This window comes from Bacillus rossius, chromosome 18, assembly GCF_032445375.1.
Source record: "Bacillus rossius redtenbacheri isolate Brsri chromosome 18, Brsri_v3, whole genome shotgun sequence".
In the NCBI taxonomy this organism is placed as follows: Eukaryota; Metazoa; Arthropoda; class Insecta; order Phasmatodea; family Bacillidae; genus Bacillus; species Bacillus rossius.
In genome coordinates, this window is record NC_086345.1 from 1515182 (window position 1) to 1537234 (window position 22053).

At 37.7% G+C, this 22053-nt stretch overlaps 1 protein-coding gene across 2 annotated transcripts in view; it reads right to left on the reverse strand.

The window, feature by feature from the left end:
- Positions 1-22053, reverse strand: part of LOC134541171 (xanthine dehydrogenase-like) — a 296422-nt gene that overhangs the window by 94005 nt on the left and 180364 nt on the right. Inside the window, exons 18-20 of one of the 2 annotated variants that reach the window (XM_063384402.1) lie at positions 13984-14117; positions 4029-4203; positions 1320-1511 (exon numbers count right to left, since the gene is read on the reverse strand). In XM_063384402.1, the coding sequence (XP_063240472.1) occupies positions 1320-1511; positions 4029-4203; positions 13984-14117 (501 nt within the window). Of the gene's footprint in view, positions 1-1319; positions 1512-4028; positions 4204-13983; positions 14136-22053 lie in introns of both variants that reach the window. The other variant, XM_063384401.1, reaches the window with a different exon arrangement.

Sequence of the window (22053 nt, forward strand, 5' to 3'; positions counted from 1 at the left end):
GCAAAGAACTAGGACACATCCGGCGCGAGTGTCCGAATCGTGGTAGGAAGCCCAAGGGAGAAGTGCAACACTGTAAAACAACGATCGAAGAGGAGAAGAGTCTACCGGACCGACGGAGACGAGGTCATCCACGATGTTACGCGTTTCGAGAAAGAGGGCACGTCCAACGTGACTGTCCAAATCGTGTGAAGAAGCCGAAGGAGGAAGGACATAGATGTGACAGCGGGATTAAGGAGGGTGGTAACTCACTGGTTAAAGGAACGGGAAGTCGCTTACGGTGTTCTGCTTCTGCGTGCCGACAAGGGTATTCTCAAGGGAGGGGCCCGGAATGGGAGCGTGTTCAGCAGGGTTGCCTGGTGGAAAGGGAAGTGCCACAACAGCAGGTGCGGAATAGCGAGACCCATAGTCACTGCAAAGCTGGCATACGGACCCGAAAAGTCGAAGCATGGCCGCGATGTTACATCTGTCAGGAAGTACACCTGCCCACTGCGTAGGATGGCTTCGCCGCATGGTTCACAACAGCGCTGTGTTACCTGTTCGGGACGAACAGGTTTAAGGAGGGGGCAATGTTACGAACGTGATATTGGCTGGGACACGTGCAGGTGCAGAGCTGGCTGGCGACTGCCGCAATATTATATGTGCCGCGTGTGTCTGGAAAATAAGGATTGTCGCTTTCCTCCCTCCTTCCCAAAACTCCCCGCGCGGCGTAACTGACACCGGACAGCTGGGAGATTCGCGAGCCGCCGACACGTGTTTTCGAGAGATTTCTGCCATCGGGACGGCTCGCGATGACGCGACAGGCCCCGGCCGCTCTCGTGAGTTCTGGAATTTGGCTGGGGCCTATATATATGCCCGAGGACGCCAGTCTGAGTCAGTCTGAGTCTGAGTGAGTTCGGAGTGTTCAGTCGGGAGTTTTCCCGCGGCGGAGTTTCCGGGCGATAGAGTCGCGGGCGCGTCGGAGTACCGAGTGAAGTTGCGAGCGAGGAATCGAGCGGATCCTCGGCGAAGAAAGTGTGTCGGCGGCGGTGGAGTGCAACGACGGAGTCCCGCGGCGGAGACCCACGAGGGGTGTTGCGGCGAGAGTTGCGCCAGAGATGCGGCCCAGCGAGGTGTGTGGAACGAGTGACTGGGGAATAGACATTTCTTTAAGTGTAGTTAATTATTTGCCATCTTAGAAGATGAATTGTAAGTGACGTAAGTAGTGGAAATAAATAAAACTGTGTGTGAAATAAAATCTTTAATTGGGCTATCCTTTACTAACCTGTGGTAAATCGTAAATTCCAGCACTTAACATTGATATTATTTCTCAATACATTTACCTGTGTAGGATCTTTTCCCAGAAATCTTGCGACATCTCGTATCATGTTTTCTGCGACAAACATACCTTGGGGACCGCCAAATCCTCTAAATGCCGTGTTTGAAGGTATGTTTGTCCTACAGACGTATCCCGTTACCTTCAAATGTGGTATTAGGTAAGAGTTCACAAACGTTAACATTGCTTTCTCCATCACCTGCAGAAAAAATTACAAAAGCTAATCGTATTGTATGTCAAGTAATAAATAGTTTATTGAAAATTCTTTACTTCAGATATTACTAATCACACTTGGTAATGGTCTAATGTACATCATCCCAAACGATGCCAAGACACGGTAAAGCACAGCTGAGGTCATCAGTGGTGCAGATCAGCAGTACGCATGTCCATCTCCTTAAACATGTACTTGTAATTTCGTCACGTACAGAATTCTAAGCCTCCTTATGTGCTCACTCCGTGACTAAATTGTGGCTAAAATTACGATGATATTGTGTTGTTACTAACAGTTTGGCTTTTTAAAAAAATAATGAGACCACTAACAACTTTAAAATATTTACCACCCACCATATATAATTTTCTCAGAATAAACTACATTAAAAACTCATATATTAAGAAGTTGTTATTAAAAATAATTTATTATATTTATGAATTATAAATTTTTTTCAATTTCCTACAACAAAATTCAATCCAAATTTTGGGTTGATGGAGTGTGGCTGGGAACAAAAGTGAATAACAGCTGAGGGTCAAAGAAGATGCGAAACATTGTAGAAAGTAAAATCAAAAATAGTTTAAATGTAAAACTTAATAATACATTAAAATCTACTTCAAAAAGATTGGTTAATTGAAACTATATTTAATCTGGGACAAAAATCTGGTTTAATAGATAGGAGAATATCACTATTTCATGCACACAGAAAATGTCCTTTACACTTAACCAAACTTGTTCGAATAATATTGACAGTCGTACAAGTACCTTATCCTCTATATTAATTTGTAAATTCGAAACTGAACTCGTGAACTCGGTTCACTGCACAGCCCACCACATTCCAGGCTCAAAACCGACAGCTTTCAGGCCATTTTCCGCCTGCTCCATCCATCATCATCTGTCCTGCCTGGGATGGTTGAGCCTCCCACACATGACCTGCGATCTGTGCGGTCTTATATGGTACATATTGCCCAATCAATAGTGACACCCAGCAAATAGCTGTGCTAGAACGTTGGTGTCCAAACCCTATTACCATTAACTAACCATATAAATAAGACTATATTTTATTTATGAACACCTAAAATTTGGCGCATTATTTTGCAGTGAGATTCCATGCTTCGGCACTGTACAAAAGTAGGTAAAGGTATTATAAGCATATATTTGTTCGATCTTTGTAGTCCAGAATAATAGCCATGATACAATTATAATAAATACGCAACAGAAGGCCACATTTGCAGCATGCATCAGCATCTGGATGCCAGCTTCCCTTTGTTGTCTGTCATCCATGACGACAGACTCTACGTAGCTGAAATACCTATGTCACCTTCTCGAACCACGCAGATGTTAAGTAACACAGATAGCATTTCCGTACTTAGTACTTAGTCTTATTGGAATTTATTTTAGGCCAAATTAAATGCAGATTCCTGAAAGGCATATACCATGGCAGGTACTTCAGCATGTAGAAAAAACCATATCGTTTAGGTCATCGGCAAAGCCGAAGATCCTTTCATATCCTCCATGGAAACATTTGTAGCCAACAAATGTGTGTGCTAGATCACCTTCTCCAGCAAAGGGTAAAGGTAAGTTGCAAAAGTCTATCTTTTGGCTCAACACCTGACACAAATAATTGTAATTGATCCAACAGGTAATTTTTCACTGAAACAATAGCTTCTAATCCATATTATTATATCGCTGCTTGCGTTACTCCTAACTGATTTAGAACTTGTCAAATTTTTGGGCAAATAATTGAATCGTATCCTGTGTAAATATCTATGTTAATACTAATGACATCACGATTGAATTCTCCCAGCACTATTTAACCTAAGATAAAAGAAAATATGAAAGATAATCACACATATTTGTTCAGGTGGTAGCACACTTGACTTTTATTCAAGAGAGTGTTATCTTTCATTTAAATTTCACACGAGGGTAGTCGTACTGGTTTCACTTAATACTTGAACTGTGTATAGATAAAACAAATAAAAATGTAAAGGACACAGGCAACACAGAGATGGGGATCTTTAACAATCATCAGCAGCAATTTCACACCTACATTTGCTTTGCCAGAAGAACAATTAGGTGAGTTAGTTCCTGTATACTTAATTACTAATTATTAAGTCTGTTCGGCCTACACTCACTTCACATCTGTACTTCATTCTCCAATGCTCATTTTTCACTAAGAATTATTGGCAGCAATAAACGAATTAATGCATCAAACATGGTTTTTTTGTAATTAATCGCTGCCACTAACCATCCCTGCTGCTCCCCTGACCGAACGCTTGGACCCTGAGTATCTCGCCTATGCCTGTCAGTCACCAAAAGAATACAGCAGGTAGTCATTTTAGTACTGCCCAAACATTCGAGGAGCAGGGGATAACATTTTGATTAGTTCCAATAATGCAATGTACTAATAATACATAAATAAACATTTCAATTCATGCAAAATCTGAACAATCAAATGTACTCATGCAGTAAATACTAATAAATATTAATAGAACATTTGTAACTCACAGCCCCAGAGAGGTCCAAGGTATTCCCTGCATTATTGAACAGCTTCACCTTACAGCCAAGCAGTCTTCCTGTGCTGGTGAATGCTACACTGTACCTGCTGAAGAAAGGATGGCGGTTCCCGGTGAGTATCATGTCCTCGTCTCTTTCCAGAGTGCATCGCACTGGTTGCCCCAGCCTGAAAATCAAACATCATTGGACTGCTATTGAAGCTGATATTGAAGTACCCAAGGACATCCAAGTCCGGATTAGGGGGTGCTCTCCCGCTATGAGGCTGCTTGGGAAAGCACTATACCTGAAGATGAAGGGTGCCATGGGACTGATCCTTTACTGTGATAGTTGCCTGCTGAGATTTCCTCTAATGGCTCAGGATCAGGATTGGAGTAGGAAATGTGGTGGTAGTGGTCCTCCTATGCTTAAAGAACACTCCGAAGGGTCCCCGCCCTGTTGACGAGTGGAAGTGTTGAGCTACTTAAGCTCAGGTACTAGCCTGCTGAGCTAGTAGAGGTTGGATAGGCCTCAGCTGTATCACGAGTAAATGGGTGACCGAGGGGTCCCAGGGATGTAAGAGGTATGGTTCCGTGTCGTTGATACATAGATCCCTCAGAGGGGGCTGGCTCTGTTGGAGGTCTGGGGGTGAACGGCGGAGCTGGGGGTGTTTCGGTGGGGCCGAATTTGGGATGGGTCTCCTCAACCTCTCGACCTAGCCGGGCGCTCTCCAGTAACATGCCGCGATTGGAAATTGCGAATCTATTTCCCGGTTCTAGGAACCCATGTTAGACTCTGGTAACAGTGTCTGGCATGTAAAAGACCCATCTTTCTCCTAACCAGGACTATGCCCTAATGGGATCATCTGCCTGGGGGAGTATTGATGCAAATTTGGAGGTGTGAACCTAATGTACATGCTAAATAAGCCAGTTGTAAGTGAGCTTGCAGGGAAGATGTCTGTCGCCTGAGGTGTCGGAGCCGTTACCAGTTCTACTAATCCGAGTCGGCAGGTCCACAGAATGGGTGTGTGGATGGGAAAACACAGTCTTTCCTCACTCATGAAAACCCTCTGTCTCCTCGTGGCATAAATGGAGGATTGAAAGATCAGCTAAAGAATACTCTTCCGGGTCTTGTCTGGTGGGTACCAGTAATTTTGAAAGGGCTGAGTCTGCGCGCAAAAGGAGATGCAACTGAAACCTTTCTAAGGGTTGACTACTGAGCCTCAGTGGTGAATCCCAAAAACCAGGTCCATATTATTTAACCAATGGCTTAACGAATGGAGTCTAGTGCGCTGTAGGTGGGGCCAGGCACATCTGGTCCTAAACGGCTGTAAGCCCCCTGGGCTTTGGCTAGGGGGGCCGGGGGAGATATCACATAACTTCGATTTCCTCGAGTGCGTGTTTGGCAATGGCACTTATAGTTAGCCTAGACACCACCGAAGCTAGTAGGAGTGCAGGATGGTCCTTCTGTTGAATGTATATTCACTGAGGTTTCCTTAAGTGGCCCAGGATCAGTTTGGGTAGGCCACGCACTTGATGGTGGTGCTCCGATCTCTTGGAGCAGACACTACCCCGATGATGAGTCGACGCAGTGAGCGGCGAAAGAGCTTCAGTTACTAGTCTAGACAGCTAGGAGCGGTTGAGTAGGCCTCCACCAGAACACGGGTTCACTGGGTGACTGAGGGGTCTCAGTATAATGTGGGCGATCGAGGTAAGCACCAGCAGTGATGACAAAGTCTCCAGGGCCAACTCTCTGGTTAAGTGAGTGAGATAGATGCTGATATTGAATTTTATTGTCAGAATAAAGATTTTATTTCACACATATTGCTTCATCTTCCTTATCAGTATCTCTCACGACTTCGTAGGTCATGAAAGGTCTGTGATCTGCACCTCTGTCTCTGCTAGCCACTGTTACATTGGACTAAAATCACCTACCTATACCATTAACAGTACATCATTGTCACTACTGCATCAAACAATAATTGTTTGATGCATTTGTCTTTAATTGTTAGGTTTTACAGAGCGAAATGCAACACAAAAAGAAAAATCTTGTTTATAGAAAATTTCTATCGTAAAAGTGTAACTAATGTACAGATTACACTAATCATTACCTAGGCAATGCACAAAAAAATGTCAATGGCACATATATTAAATCGGTGTCAGGGAATGCCGGAAATAGCATTTTTTGTTAATCAAGTTATATCCGGAAACGAAACCTTGCAAAGTCACATGTGCTAACAGTAGAATTGGAATTTCTCCCCATAATACACCACTCCCCTGGTTGAGAGAAAGCAGTGAAGTCCAAATGCTCCGCGGGAAGCAGTCGACGAGAGCGATGAAGATATTTAGATTTAAACCTGCATACTAGCAGCCAGCATTCTGGTGGAAAGCCCAGTGGGTGGTTGGCAGTGGTAAGTTTTCATGTTTGACTTTGGTGATTATTGCAGTGTTGATTATCTGAGTAAGGTGCTGCGATTAAAGATTTCACAAACAGAAATAGCATGGTAGACTTATATTTCATAAACATTTCTGATGTGCACATGGGGCATGGGGAGACGAGAGGAATTGCCACAAGATCAGTGGATATTTACTAAGGGTGCTTCCACAGCAAAAATGTACCGATTATAAAGACCATCATAAGTCTTAGCCAACGACTATCTGAAACTGGGAGTTTCATACAACAAGGGTGATGTACATCGCCTGCTTCCCGCGGATCGCACGTCCTCTCAGCGAGTGGAGTGGCACATAATGCACGACAATTCAAATTTGCGCTCTAATATTCATGCCATGCAGGGTTACTTTTTTGGACATATATGTTTGTTGGCAATATTGTTCGTATGAAGACACTGGTTCCGTGTTGGGAGCCAGGGAGCCACAGCAGCCATCTTGGGTTAAGTCGTTCCGGTGGCCATTTTGGATTCCGCCATTTTGGTTTCCAGAATATTCCACCTTTCCATCATTGAAGATCGAGTTTTTATTTTCTACCAGTGTTATTTAGAACCTTATAGACCAAATATTAATTATTAAAAACAATTCCTAGATTTTTTAAAATCTTCTGCCTTTTTATCCATGATGGTGGTTGTGACAACGAATTTTCTTAAAGATATACCATTTAATCTTAAAGAATAATAATATATAATATTTATATACCTAGCCTGAGATATACTATATCATATATGAAATTAATCATCTCGTCATTACAGATTCGTTGGTTAGATTTATTTTAAAGTAATAAACCTGCTTTAAAAAATACTGTATAACATATCTTCCAAAAAAAAATTTAATTTATTTACTCCGTCATAGATGTCAAAGGAACAAATTTTCAGAGACCTTACAAGTAAGATTACATCTATCTTCTAAGCAGGAACATGTTTTCATATTCGTATTAAAACGCTGCATGGAAGCAGATATTTTAATATTTGCTTTCATATTTTATTAATTCATCTTCTAAACATGAACAAGTTTGTGTATTCATGTTTAAAAGCTGCATGGATGCAGAGTTTTTATTTGTTACGTAAATATTTGCATTTCTCTCTTCTATTAGAACTTATTTTACTCATTTTTTCAGGTAAAAAAAAATACTTTGAAACTATAGGTCAGTAGTAGGTATATATTAGTCGGTCCAAGCGAAAAAATGTAAAGTTGAAGTCCGTGTGCCTACTGTGGAACTACCACCAGACTTTTCGACTCCTTGGTTTAGGTTGGAGACTCGTGAGCGTACAAGCACAAAAACAGGTGTGCAGCAACCGATTGTTATGATATCTGGATATGAAACTACATTCGTCCGAGTGTGCTACTATTCTTTTTTATCATCCTGCAACAAACTGTACAACTATGTGTGAAGAGGGTATACAAACAACGAAAGAACAAACTTCCAACATACGAAAAGTGTACAAGAAATAAAAATGCCCTCGAAAGACTGCTAAAAACAAATTAAAATTTACGAGTACTTCCTACAGCTTCGAAACAACGAGCCTACATACTTCTACTGATGATGTTCGCCTCATTGTATGCAATGAAATGCAAAAGATTTTAAAAGTAATTTAGATAGTAAATGTACAATAAATATAATTTTTGTGTTTCTTAAATTTAATGTTAATTCAATATTAGTATGTATGTGTTCTGACTTTTTACTAAATGTATTACACAAATCCGATTAATTTTTATTTTTTTTACATACCAATTCGAGTATTACCATATAGTACAGCTGTATCTGTATGTTCCCCGAGCACATTGTGGCGACACAATGTCAGGAATTAGCAAGCCTGCTACAACAGACTCACACGACAGTTATGGCTGCAGCCCGAGTGCCTCTTGACGAGTCTAATGTGACTGACTAATGCTCACAGATGTTCAAGAGTGATGAATCTTGATGTGAGTAGTGCCTCACTAAGTATTCCTTATCCATATAGGTCATTAGTGGTTATACTTGGACCAGACTCGAGAATGGTTAGTCATGTTAGGCTGTCCGGTCACTGCTACATTTTTACCCCTACCCCTCACAGACTTGCCATGTCCTGCACATGGGTCATGTTGGGGTTTTCCGAACATGATGGTACTACTCGACCGACACATTCCTGCCTCCTTCACATATTTTATTCCTATCGGTGGATTCGTCAAAATTACTATGTTCCTATTCCTGGGATTCCAAGGCAACTTGAAGACTTACATGGCAGAAAATAATACCAGTTCTGTCAAGGATATATGTATGTACTTGGACTCTATCAAGGCTAAGCTAATAAACCAACTCGTAAAGGAGATTGAGGAGAATGGTCCGCTGAAGAAAAACATCGTGCTTGAGTGTGATTATGAAAAGCCAGTCGATGCAAGTGAAGACAAGAGGGTGACATAAGGTGGAGAACGCCATTTCTGAAAATATTTCTAAAATTTGTAAAGAGGAGGAAGACTACGTGGGAAAAGAGTCCCGATGGACTTTGTCTGCTGTTATGCGACTTCAACTGAGAATAAATAAGCTTGATCAACTTCGTGTCATCTCCTACATCGAATAACCTACCTGCGTCAAAGATAAATATTCAGTGATAAGTCTACAAAACCTAGATGACCACGTATTTTTTAAGTGGACAATCATTGTCAATTTTGTGGAAGGTGATTATCCTGAAAAAGTAAACCAATGCTACCATGACTTGATGGGGAAGTTCTACTTCAGAGTTCCCCATTACACTTTGTTTGATGCCTCTGTTCTAAAAACCTAATCCTAGTGTCTCTTTAAACATGTACGGCATATATGAGAGCCAGAACATTGTACCAGCATCGTTCGCTCCAGAAAAAAAGAACATCATTTCGATCTTCTGCTCCTAGACAATGAAAATTCGTCCCATTTTACCTTCATGAGTAATTTTTCCATTTGGTGCGCTCCAAATTCACTACACAATATGATGCTGTTCATGTATGTAAACGAAGCTTCAAGCATTACGATGATCAGTTAAGGGTTGGCAGGATTAATGTCCTTCAGTGTTTATAAAAACACTGTGAGCTCTGCAAACAAAATGTTGCTGTTTGAATGGAAATGTCACAGCTTGATGAAAAAAGGCAGCCTCCTGTTCTGCACTTAAAATTTTTTTACCACGATGATAAGATGCCTATTGCTTTTTATTGTGATTTTTATGCTATTCTCAACTAAATCCATCAATGTCAACCATATCCATATGAGCCATACACACTCCAGTACCAAAAACATAAGGAATACAGCTGCTGTATTTACATGAAAGCTGATAACTCCATAATTCCTGCAAACATTACTTCTTCACTTATATCGGGACCCGAAGTGTATAGATGTTGTGACACAGAGGAAAGGTTCATTTCCCGCACTGTCGAAATTGTAGGATGTACAAAATATATTTTCTAAGTCTGTTCCCAGGACTCTACTATTGCATGCACAGAACACTGCTTTTCTGCTAGCATCAAAGTGTCGTTATTGCGGTGGAAAGTTTGGAGGGACTGCAAAAAAGGTCCATGATCACAATCACTTCACTGGTGTGTATCTAGGTGCTGCATGCAATGATTTTATTATTCTCAGATGCAGACCCAATAAGTTGATTGTATTTTTCCACATCCTGGCATATGACCAAAACTTCATTATCAGGAAACTGGGGTTTGACAGTAAATATATTTTCATAATTCATTACTATGAGGAAAAACTGATACATTTTTCTAAGACGTTGCGTGATAATTTCAGTATCCAGTTTGTCGATATATTTCACTTCATAAGTCATGGTCTCACTTCTCTCGCTGAATTTTTGCTTGCATTAAAGTTTAAAAGTACTGTTGAATTTTTCGCATCTTATGAGCTAGAGTTGGTTACCCGCAGGGTAGTCTATCCTAAGATTTTGTAGATTATTTTGCGCGATTAAATGAAACTAGTCTTCCATGCATTGATGAGTTTAACAACATTCTGATTGATTCTAAGATTTCTGAAGCATATTATTCCCACACACAACATGTCTGGGGCAAGTTTCGGTGCAGAGTTTTGGGGTACTATGCTGACTTGTAAATTGAAGACAGATGTCCTGATCCTGGCAGATTTGTTAGAGAATTTTGTAGTCTGTGCTTGGAGACATACAGTCTAGAACCCTCTCACTACTACATTTCCTGCCCTGGGTTCACTTTCGATGTTATGCTTCGCACCACAGGGGTAAAACTGGAGTTTACAACCGATTATGATATTTATATGTTTCTGGAAGCAGTATTCGGGGTGGTGTAGTGCAAAGTATCAATCGTCATTGTAGGGTAAACCACTGCTATGTGCCACAGACATATCATGCATAGAATATATTTATGCAAACAATTTGTATGAATGGGCAATGTCACTGCCCTCCCTATTCGTCATTTCCAATGGGGTGATGTAGATATTGACATCATGTCTGTTCCAGACTATTATTGTACAGGTTACATTATCGAGTGACATGAAGTACCCTCCAGAGCTCCACGAAAGTACAAAGACCTCCCTTTTTTCCCCATAATCAGTGTCCACCCAGTTCCAAACAATCAAATTGATGACTACACTCGAAAATAAAGAGCACTACATTGTGCATTAAATAAACCTCCAGCAGGCAACATCGCATTAGTTGAGAGTGACCAAAATACATAGAGTACTCCAGTTTGAACAGTCGGCATGATTGAAGCCATATTTTAAGCTCAAAACCAACAAGCGCAAATCTGTAGTCAACGAGTTCTAAAATGAGTACTTTAGGTTCTCTGTTAACTGTATTTTTTTTGGTAAATTTATGAAAAACAATAGCCAAAGGATCGAAATTGAGTTGGTGTGCTCCGATAAGTGGTTTAAGTAACTGATGTGGCACCCATCCTTCAAGGACCACACGATGTATAAATCTACTTCGTCTCTTGTCCACTAGAATCATGAAACCATCGTTTCTGGTAAGCCGATATATGCAGGGCTAGCAGTACTTAACCTTTCAGAGACTCTCATGTATAATTTCCACTACAATACTATGAAACCCAGATATCATGAAAACATTTATTTAGTCTACATGTTTACCGATATTTTTGTTTATGAAATATATACAGCAGACTTGAACTTTGACCTAAAGCAGACATTTTATTTATGTCAGTATTTGACACCAGCTGCTACCCTACCGACCAACCTTGCTTCTCCCCCGCCAACAAGTAAGTCGTTGGGAAGTTTAAGGATGAGTGATGAGTGAATTGGTAGGTCTGCAGACCACAAGTATGCCTACAAGTGTGGTGCCATGGTTTATAAAAAGACCAAGGGCATACAGCAATGTGTGGTAAAAACCCAAATTGAGTTTAGCAATTACATGGATGCCCTGCAAGACCACCACAAAAGGATGATTGCAGTTTGAGTCCTATGCATATACTCTATAGCAAGTGAACAAATAAGCTGGCCATAATGTTGAAGGATGACAAGCACATGATACGTGAGAAAAGTATCTGCATGCTCCCACATGTAAACGCTGGTGATGATGAAGATGTAATTATTTTTTTTTTAGTTTTCTGTAAAATAGTTTGGTCGTTTGGTATTTATAGTTTTCTCTTGAGATTTTTTATTGTGATGTGAATTTTAAAAAGTCTTACTTTATTTCAATAAATAAGATTTTATCAGCATACTGCTTATTATTTTAATATATTACTTGCATTTCTCAAGGGTATCATATGTAAACAATAAAAACTCTGCTTCCATGCAGTTTTTAAACGCGAAAAAACTTGTTCCTCTTTATAAGATTCATTAATAAAATATAAATACAACATAAAATATATGCTTCCATGCAGCTTTTAAATACGAATATGCAAACATGTTCCTGCTTAGAAGTTAGTACTTTGAAATAAATGTAGCCATCGAATCTGCAATGATGAGATTATCATTTTGATGTATGATATAAATCTCAAAAAGTTTATACGAGGGTTATTTTTTTTTCAACCTCCGATCGGCTGTTATAAAAAACGGGAATGAATTAGGAAATTATTTTAATGTCAAAAAAACGTACATATTTACTCTATATTTCCACATAATCACCGTGCAGATTGAGGCATTTGTCGTACCGATGCACCAGCTTTCCAATACCCTCTGCATAAAATGATTTCTCCTGCCTATTCAGCCACGTTTTAACAGTGCTCATTCGGCGATGGATTTCTGCTGCAGTGTGCCCTTCTGCCTGTAAGAAACGGATGACTCCACGCAGCTCGCATTCCACCGTACATTTTATCGTTGCAGCCATGTTGACATTCCCATAACCAAGCTTCAACTGAGGTGTGAGTTGGCCGCTCCACATGGTTGGTGGAAGGGGGTAAACACTACGAGACGTGTCGATTCGTGTACGAGCGATTAGTGTATCGATTAATGGGCATGCCATGGAGAAATGAAACTGTAATCACACTGCAGGGCACTGTTAAAACGTGGCTGAATAGGCAGGAGGCATCATTTTATGCAGAGGGTATTGGAAAGATGGTGCATCGGTACGACAAATGCCTCAATCTGCACGGTGATTATGTGGAAAAATATAGTAAAGATGTACGTTTCTTTTGACATTAAAATAATTTCCCAATTCATTCCCGTTTTTTTATTACAGCCGATCGGAGGTTAAAAAAAATAACCCTCGTATTAATAATATATATTTAAGAATAAACAGTATATCTTTAAGAAAAAATGGCGGTCACAACAACCATCATGTATAAAAAGACTCAGAATTTGGAAAAAAAATCGAGGGTTAATTCTAAATGTTTGGTCTATAAGGTTCATCATAACACTGGTAGGACATAAAAACTCAATCTTACATGCATGGGGAACCAACACTCAATGATGACATCTATCAGATAAAATCATAATGCAGCCTCCAATAATCAAAACAAGTTGGCTTCCTCCAGCAGACGATGGTAGTAAATTTTTATTAAAATTTAAAACAAAAATAGTTAATTAAAATTTTTAATTTTTTTCGGAATTATTTTTGGTAGTAAATACATTAATTTTCAAGATGATGGACATAACTAAAAGTGCAACACGCAGGAGTAGGGTTTTTTATGATGTTATCGAAACGAAATGTACAATGCACAGGAGTGGGGTCGTCCGCTGAGAGGTGGAAAGTTCTAGAAAACCAAATGGTGGTCATGACATAATCCAAAATGGCAGAATGTTCTAGACAACAAAATTGCGGATTTCAAGATGGCCGCCAGAAGTTATATAACCTTAGATGACCTCCAGAAGTTACATATACCAAGATGGTCGCCAGAAGTGACATTCCAAGATCGGATTCATTCCATCGGAATTCATGTAATCGAAGATGGCCACGGTGGCTTCCTGTTTCACGACCCTGGACTCGGTGTCCCCATACGAACTATATTAACCTACTAACATTTATGGATGGTTCATTAAACTATATATTTCATCAATAATAATGGCTTTAGAAATAGGCTTAAATTTAAAGAAGTGATGCAAGTGCTAATGGGTAACATATTTTAAGATTGTAAATTTAACGTACTTATGAGCCGCCAAGGCTGCTGGAAGTATGATGATCAAAGGCCGAGTCTCCTTGCCGCCAAATGCTCCGCCAATCCTTTTAACCTTGCAAACCACTTTGTTGCTGAGCACGTTCAACATTTTAGCAACACATTTCTGCAAACAAAAAAAGTTCTAAAAGAAATTCAATTTTGAAACAAAACTTTCAGTTCCAAGTTAAAGTAAGTGTATTGTACAACGAAGTTATGTGTTATGCTAAAATGCTGGTTAGGTCTCACCAGGAAAAGTAAGACAACTCTTAGCCACTTGGCACTGGCTTGGTGTTAATTATTTTGAGACATGTAAGAAGCTTGGACCATCTTTGGTCCAGCGATCGTACTTTTTTTTTCATTGTGATTACTTGGAGAAATGTTACACAGTACAAATTAACTTGTTTAAGTGAATGAGTATAAGGGGCCATTTTTAAGAATATTTAATTCTTGTGAAGAAAGTGTTTGCAAGTGGGGTGGGAATCATATGATTTAGGTTTATACTTGTTTATTAGGATGAGTTTTTGATTACATGTTCAATCTATCTTAACAAAACCATTGTTTTCCATTCACATTAGAAAATCTATTACTAAATCAGTTTTTTTTAATTAAGTGTTTTTTTTGTTACTTCTTGCCTCGCGTTTTAATACATGATTCGTTTATATTAAAACATCAAAACCTGTTTAGTAAAAATGAGAAACAACCCCTAATTAAACATGTTGGGAATACCCATAACATATTGTTGTGCTAAATATAATCCAGTAAAATATACTAAAGTGCTCTCAAAACACAATCTAGTAGTATTTAAAATAATATAAACTTTTATTTCAATTTCTTGGATCCTTTACAACAAAGCTTACACCTATTAGTATGTCGCACTCAAGTCACTACCATTCATGAGATGTAAGCTCCCATTTCAAAATTTGGTATATTTTTAACAATTTATAAGTATTCGTTAATTCTTTTTAATATGAAAAATGTATGGAAAATATTAATGTCATATTATGCCACTGTGATGAATGTGGAAAATGGTTTTCGCTTGCCATTTTGAAGGGAGCCATAGAAAATAAAAAGTGTTTTTGTTATTGGTTCCTGATTGCAAAACTGTGTTCAACTGTAGTAAAGAAATTCGTGGCTAAGAATTGCATTTGTTCTCGTCATTTTCTATCAGTATTCAAGGGTAAGTTAGTTGTATCCACAATTAATTAACAGTATACCTTGAAACATGAAAATGCATGAGCAGTTAAGTTGCAAGTATGTACCTAGGAGTACGTTTTAGCAAAAGTATTAAATTAATTTTTAATCAGTGTAAGGTACAAAAAGCTTAACAATAAAACTGCAAAATGTGAATAGTAGTAGAGAAATGTATGTTCTGGGATAGCAGCTGGAGCGAGGTGCGTGGGGCCGATCAATGACCGACCGACCTCTCACGTTAAAGCCGCAATCTTGGACTCATAATTTCTAAACATTTCTAGAAATTTCTCTATTTCGAGGAAAAATTCCCATTTTGAGAAAATATTTCCCGTTGACGTATCTTATTTCTGCTATTACAACTCAAAAGCATAATAGATTGTGCTGCATGTGTAGCTCCACAAATTTGATAGAAATGGTCGTCTTTCGAAATACAATAACACATTCGGATTGTTTTTCAGTGTAGCCGGTGTAGTTGAATGACTCGAAGCTATGTGTCACTTTACTATACCCTTGTGAGCCACCAGAGGATTCATTCGGCACAGCGCCCGTTTGTTTCCGGTGGTCAATCATGGGTATGAGATCTGGTGTAGGAACTCGAATCGTCTGCAGACGACTTACTTGCCGCGGCGGGGTGTTGTACTCGGTAGAGCAGTTGCCATGCTGCGATCTGTTGAGACACAACTTATTTTATTTTTTTAATTACATTTGGGTACAAATAATTTAATTTGTATTGTTTTAAGTGATTTTATTTGTTATATTAGGTTTCCGACTCATTTCGGAATAATATTCCGAAATGAGTATTTCATTTCCATTTGTATCGTTTAAGATTATTTCGGTTATTTCAATAAGCCTCTGGAAGGGAACTTTGATCTTGACCTTGACCTCGGCCTCACAGTTGCACTTTATGTTATGCACGCCATCTTTGATTATAGAACATTACACATTTTGTTACGGTCGGCATCTAGTAGGTATGTGTATAATGTCATCGTTGCACTTTTTGTAACGACTACCATTTCTTTTTAGAACATTGCAGTTTAGGTTAAGATCGCTATATAGAATATATCTGCAAATATTATCTTAATTTAAAGTGAATATCTTAAGAATTATTAAATTACAAAGAATAAAATTTTATTTCAAAAACTCCGCCATTATTAAATTTCTTTGCCATCTTCATAATCCGTAATTATTATCTGTTTTTAGAAGAATTTTTTTTATTTCGTAAAAAAATTTATTTCATTAAATTTACATAAAAAAACACCAATGTCATTGAGTTTTCCGTTTCGAACCAGGCGAGATCATTCGATTATAATTGGTAGCCACCGATAGACTGACCTCCCAACACTAATTCCAAGGAAGATATTACGTCAGCCAGTGTGACGTCATTGAGGCCATATTTCTTTTCGTCGGCTGGAGGCTGGCATCATGTATCCGACTTATTATTTATCATCTGTTAAATTTCGATGCCGCCATATTAGTTTAAATTTTATTCGCTAGAGTGCAGTATTATTTATTACTGAGGCGTCTGCCATCTTTAAATCTGGCCATCATTTATAAAATTGTTAATTTATGCTACAAATATGAAAAAAAATTCCAGAATTCAATTACAAATCACTCATTAAAATAATCATTTATTCGTTTGATATGGTTCCATCCTTGACTTATGAAAACAGAAAATTATTTAATTTAAAAATGACAGGTTCGAGAAAAAAGAAAACAAAATTACAAAAAAAAATATTATATCATTTCTACTCTACTACAGGAACACTTAGGAAAATTATCAATCTTATAAACATTTAGTTCTGCATTGATGTAAAATGACATTCTCAGCTTCAATCGATTTACTGAAGACAGACACCAGTCAGACCAGTTGTATAGTTAGATTCCTCCGAGCCTAGGTTACAAGGCTTTGAGCCGAAGAGCCGAACCACCATCTTGGAATGTGACGTCATGGTGCCCATTTTTTGTGTCAAATTTACTCAAAATTCCTTACATATATCGACAGCTAGTATGGCGTCACGTCCGCCATTTTTTTTTCGTGTTTTTGTCTGCTATAGTATGCTATCACCATGTTAGTTTAGTTTTTGTCTACTAGAGTGCAATAATCATATTATTACTGTCGCACCCGTTATTTTGACATTTGGGTGCCATCTTTGAAATTCGTAATTATTTAGCTATAAATTAAGGAAAAATCCCAAAATTCATTAAAAAAATCTGCAATTAATATACCGATCGATTCGTTCAATTCCTGCCCATGGTTAGATCCATGGGTGATGCAAAAACGTTTAATTTTATGTCAAAAATAAACATTTAAATAAATACGGTGGAAAGTCCTAAAATAAGCTTAAATTCCTATGTTACCACCCTCCGGTAAGCCATTGATGAATTGCTCGCTGTCTTGAAAGTTCGTTATAATTAACTCAGAAATTCAGTATAAATCTCAAAATTCATCAAAAAATATGCAATTAATTTACTAATTTATTCGACCAATAACCTTCCTCGGTTAAAACCTTTATCAATGGAAAAATAATTTATTTTAGACAAAAACACATTTAATAATAAATCTTGTTCAAAACCCTTAAAGAGGCTTAATTTCCTCATACATCAGCCACCAGTAAGACGAGATGGCAGTCATCATGGAACTTTGTAATAATTTAGCTAGAAATTCGGAAAATATTTCAAAATTCATCTAGCGGGAATCTTTCGAATGTCTTCCACAATATCACCTTTCTCTCTCTCTCTCTCTCTCTCTCTCTCTCTCTCTCTCTCTCTCTCTCTCTCTCTCTCCAACACGGACGGAAAGCGAACCGCGATAACCAGCTCTTATCTTCGCTTCCCACCTCACCCTATCCTTCATTCTCGGATCAGGTAGCCGCCCTTCCCCGCGTAGACTTTCGTGTTACTCCAGGAAACCAAGACTTAAAAAGGCACAAACCTGTGAAAAATTTGTCCAAAGCTGAATTTTTGTACTGTGGTAGAGTTGACTATGTTTAATAACATACCGAAAGTTTACCGCTGTAGACCTTGTGCGTTATCACAGAAAATTTGCATTTAAGTCCTAGGTGACAGCAACTTACATCAGTCCATTAGAATGCTACCCATTTATACAGTTTTTAATTTTGACTGTCCGTAAACCTACCAAATTAATCAATAAACTGTAATACACCCATTAATGTAAGAAAAATTAAATTTTTAATATTTAGGATATGATATAAAGCGATTAATTCACGAGATATATTTTTTTATCTTTGCCACCCAGATAAAAATACGATTTACACCGATTTTAAGAGCCCAATGCAAAAAAATGTCTAAATAAATGTTTATAATTATACTTTTAGCTTTAAGATAGAATATTTATAAAGAGTCTAGCATAATTAGTTGCCTCATTAAAGCTGCCCGAGCGTTGCAGTGTACTGCGGCCGTACTGATCTTTCACGGCCGGCGTGCTTAGAAACACACTGCGTACTGCGACACTCAATAAACTTGAACTTATTTAAGGATTACTTAAAATATATTTTATGCATATGATAGGGTGTATTCATGTTACATGTATTGAGATATAGATATAATTTTTTCTTATATGAATGATTTTTGATACATTAAAATTAACAATAAACAATTTCTGCTTGGAACTTGTAAATCAAAATTCTAGAGGACCTCTGGTTTTAAAAAAGTGTGTTCGTGTTTTGTTACAAAAAATTTATTATTAAAAATTATTTTAATACCAAAAAATATAATTATTTTTTATTTCTAATACATTATATTATTTTCGATCAGAACTACGCAAAATTTTAATGTAGCCTATATTATAATATATATATTAAATTGTATAAAATAAGTTTACTACATAACTATTGAAGAAAAGTATACACCGTAAATGTACTTATTGAGTTTTGTCACTTTTATAACATAATTCATATGATAATATTATTTTTCCATAAAATAAATAAAACATAAGTTGTGTTGTAAAATGTATTGATAGAATTACATATTTAGTATTTTTTTTCTAAGTTAATTTATTGGAGTGCTGTGCCTAGCTGACTTCGTTGAATTGCTAGTGGCAAAGAGCGGTGGTGGATGTTTTTGCAAGAGTTTGACCGTATTTTATGACCCTAGCTGTGAGAGGGTGTTTGTCCCAGAAATCTTAACGGTCAAGGAAAATAGCCTTTCTCTGTACTCACGTACGGGTCTGCTACTCGCGTAATATCGTCAGTTTATCACAACTTTCTGAGAAATTCTATTGTTTTTATTTATTTATAATTTAGAAATTAAACATTTTTACCTAAGCAAATCGCATCCTGGAAGATTTTTATCTACGTTTGCAGCAAAAATCACTTGTAGTTAGGGAACTTTTATTCTTTCAGAGTAAAATTCAGTCTGGAATTACCATACATTAAAAACCTTAGTTTTCTGGAGCAAAAAACTCCCAGCACAAGCGACTTTAACACTGCTGCACACACACTACGCAGCTTGAAATACATCAGTGGTCAGACTATTGTACCAGACACTCAAAATATACATATTTAAAACTTAAAAAAAAAAAAAAAAAAAACACACACAATATTTATGAAGATATTTTGACGCTACGCACAACATATTTATGTAACATGTAGTCAAATTTATATATAAAAAAATATTTTTTCTTACCTTTTATTATTTAAATTACCAATTTAATAATAGGACGTTTAAACTTTGAGGTGTTTATCACAATTACCATGTAGGACGTTCTTTTATATTACTTTGGTGCCATAATGAGAACCGACTTAAAAAAATGTATTAAAGTTATTAAATTTACGAAACATTTTTGTGGATCATTGTAGAAATTATCATTAAGGACTCAACTGCTCATTATTGGTGTGATCACAAGGTTTCATCGGTAAACTTTTGACGTGTTACTAAGAAATGTTCATTCTACTAATGTACAAAATTTTTGCTTTGGGATGATTTTCCATGTATTAAATTTTTTTGTTTCTAAACAGCGAAATTCGTCCCAACCCGAGTCTACTTCGACAACCTCGCAGTAGTATACACTACGCGACTCGGATCGCTTTAGTGGTCAGACTAATTGTATGAGACACTTAAAAAATATACCAATTTAAAGATGAATAAATATGCAACAACGTTTACTGTCAGCGATTTCCACGTTGGGCTCTTTAAGTTTATGTAAGATGTATTTATATTTCCTTAAAATTGAATGAAAGTGAATTCGTTAACTTTAATGATTTAAATGGCCTATTTTATAGAAACATGTTTAAACTTTGTGCTTTTTATCAATATCCTCAGATAGGGCAATATTTCTAGATTATTTTGGGTTCCATAATGACGGTCTACTCCATAAACTGCATTTGCAATATCCATTATTGTGGATCGTTGCAAAGATTTGTCATTTTGGACTTAACTGCTCGCTTTTGGTGTGACGCACAAGGTTTGCGGCAGTACTTAAACTTTAGACGTGTTACTAAGAAATGTTCATTCTACTACTGTACAAATTTTCGGCTTTGGGATAATTTTCCATGTATTAAAAACCTATGTTTTTTCACAGTGAAATTCGTCCCGACCCGAGCCTACTTCGGCAACCTCGCAGTAGTATACACTACGCGGCTCGGTTCGCTTTAGTGGTCAGACACATTGTACAAGGCTCTCAACAAATAAACTAATTTAAAATTTAAGAACTAAATCGTGATCGTAAAATGGCCACCATGGTGATTTGCGAATTTATGGAGAAATTAAAGCAGTTGAAATCTTATGTAGTTTCCAAGAGACATTATTACATCACCAATCATCTAAAGTAACAGGTTTACAAAATTTCAACATATTCAGTAACTAGTCAGTTTTTTCAAATGTGTTAGTATTAACAATCTGGACCATATCTAGTCGGTGAGGTCTGTATTGTTACAGACAATCTGTATTCTGGTATTTGGATTTTGAAGCTACTTAATGATTCGCTTTCAATGTCTATTAAAATATACCTAATGCTAAGTGCAGGAATATTTCTACTCGATTTCAAAATTATAATTCCTGAACATTTGTAGCGGACACATTTCAATGTAACACTTACTGATTTTCGAGTTGTGTTGAAGTTTCACATGTCACTTCGTGTACACGAGATGGCCCCTGCTCTGGTAACAATGAGTCATCAAAACCGTGCCGTCTGTACGAGCGTCTTCACAAGTTATCCTGAAATACGTTCTTAAATATTAATTCAAGTGAATTCTTAAAATCCTACACACCTTATCTTAAGTGTCGTAAATGAATCGTTATATTTTGTAAATCCATATAATGTACGAGCCAACATGGCGCGAAGCAATGGACGCGATACGAATAATATTTTTTTTACCAACCACTACATCAGTAAATATTTGTGGTTTTCATTCGCTATGAATTCAAGCATGTAACATTTGTACTGCTTCTTCAATTCGGCCACAGTTAAATGGGAGGCTCTGAATCACTGAAAACTCCTCAACAAAATTAACGATGAATCACAGGCATTACAACAAACAAGTCGAGTAGCCAATGAGCAGGTGACATTTTTCGAGTCCGTAGAGGATTGTTGAGACTATCGTACAGGTCATTGGCAACGCGCCCTTACGCGCATGGTTAATACCCCGCATGAGTATAGTGTAAAGGCGTAAGCATGAGACACATCTAGGTCCTCATCTAACCGCGCACACTTAGATTTACTCAGGATAGGGTGAAAAATGTTTACTAATTTTGGAGTCCTAACAGTCACCAACGAAACACCAGTAAAATAAATAAATAAACCCACGAATATTGTTCGTGAATGAAGGCGAAGCTGATACTTTGGAAACGTTACCAGCAGATATTAAATAATGTTTAACTATTATTTTCGTAGCTTACTTCTTAAAACTGAA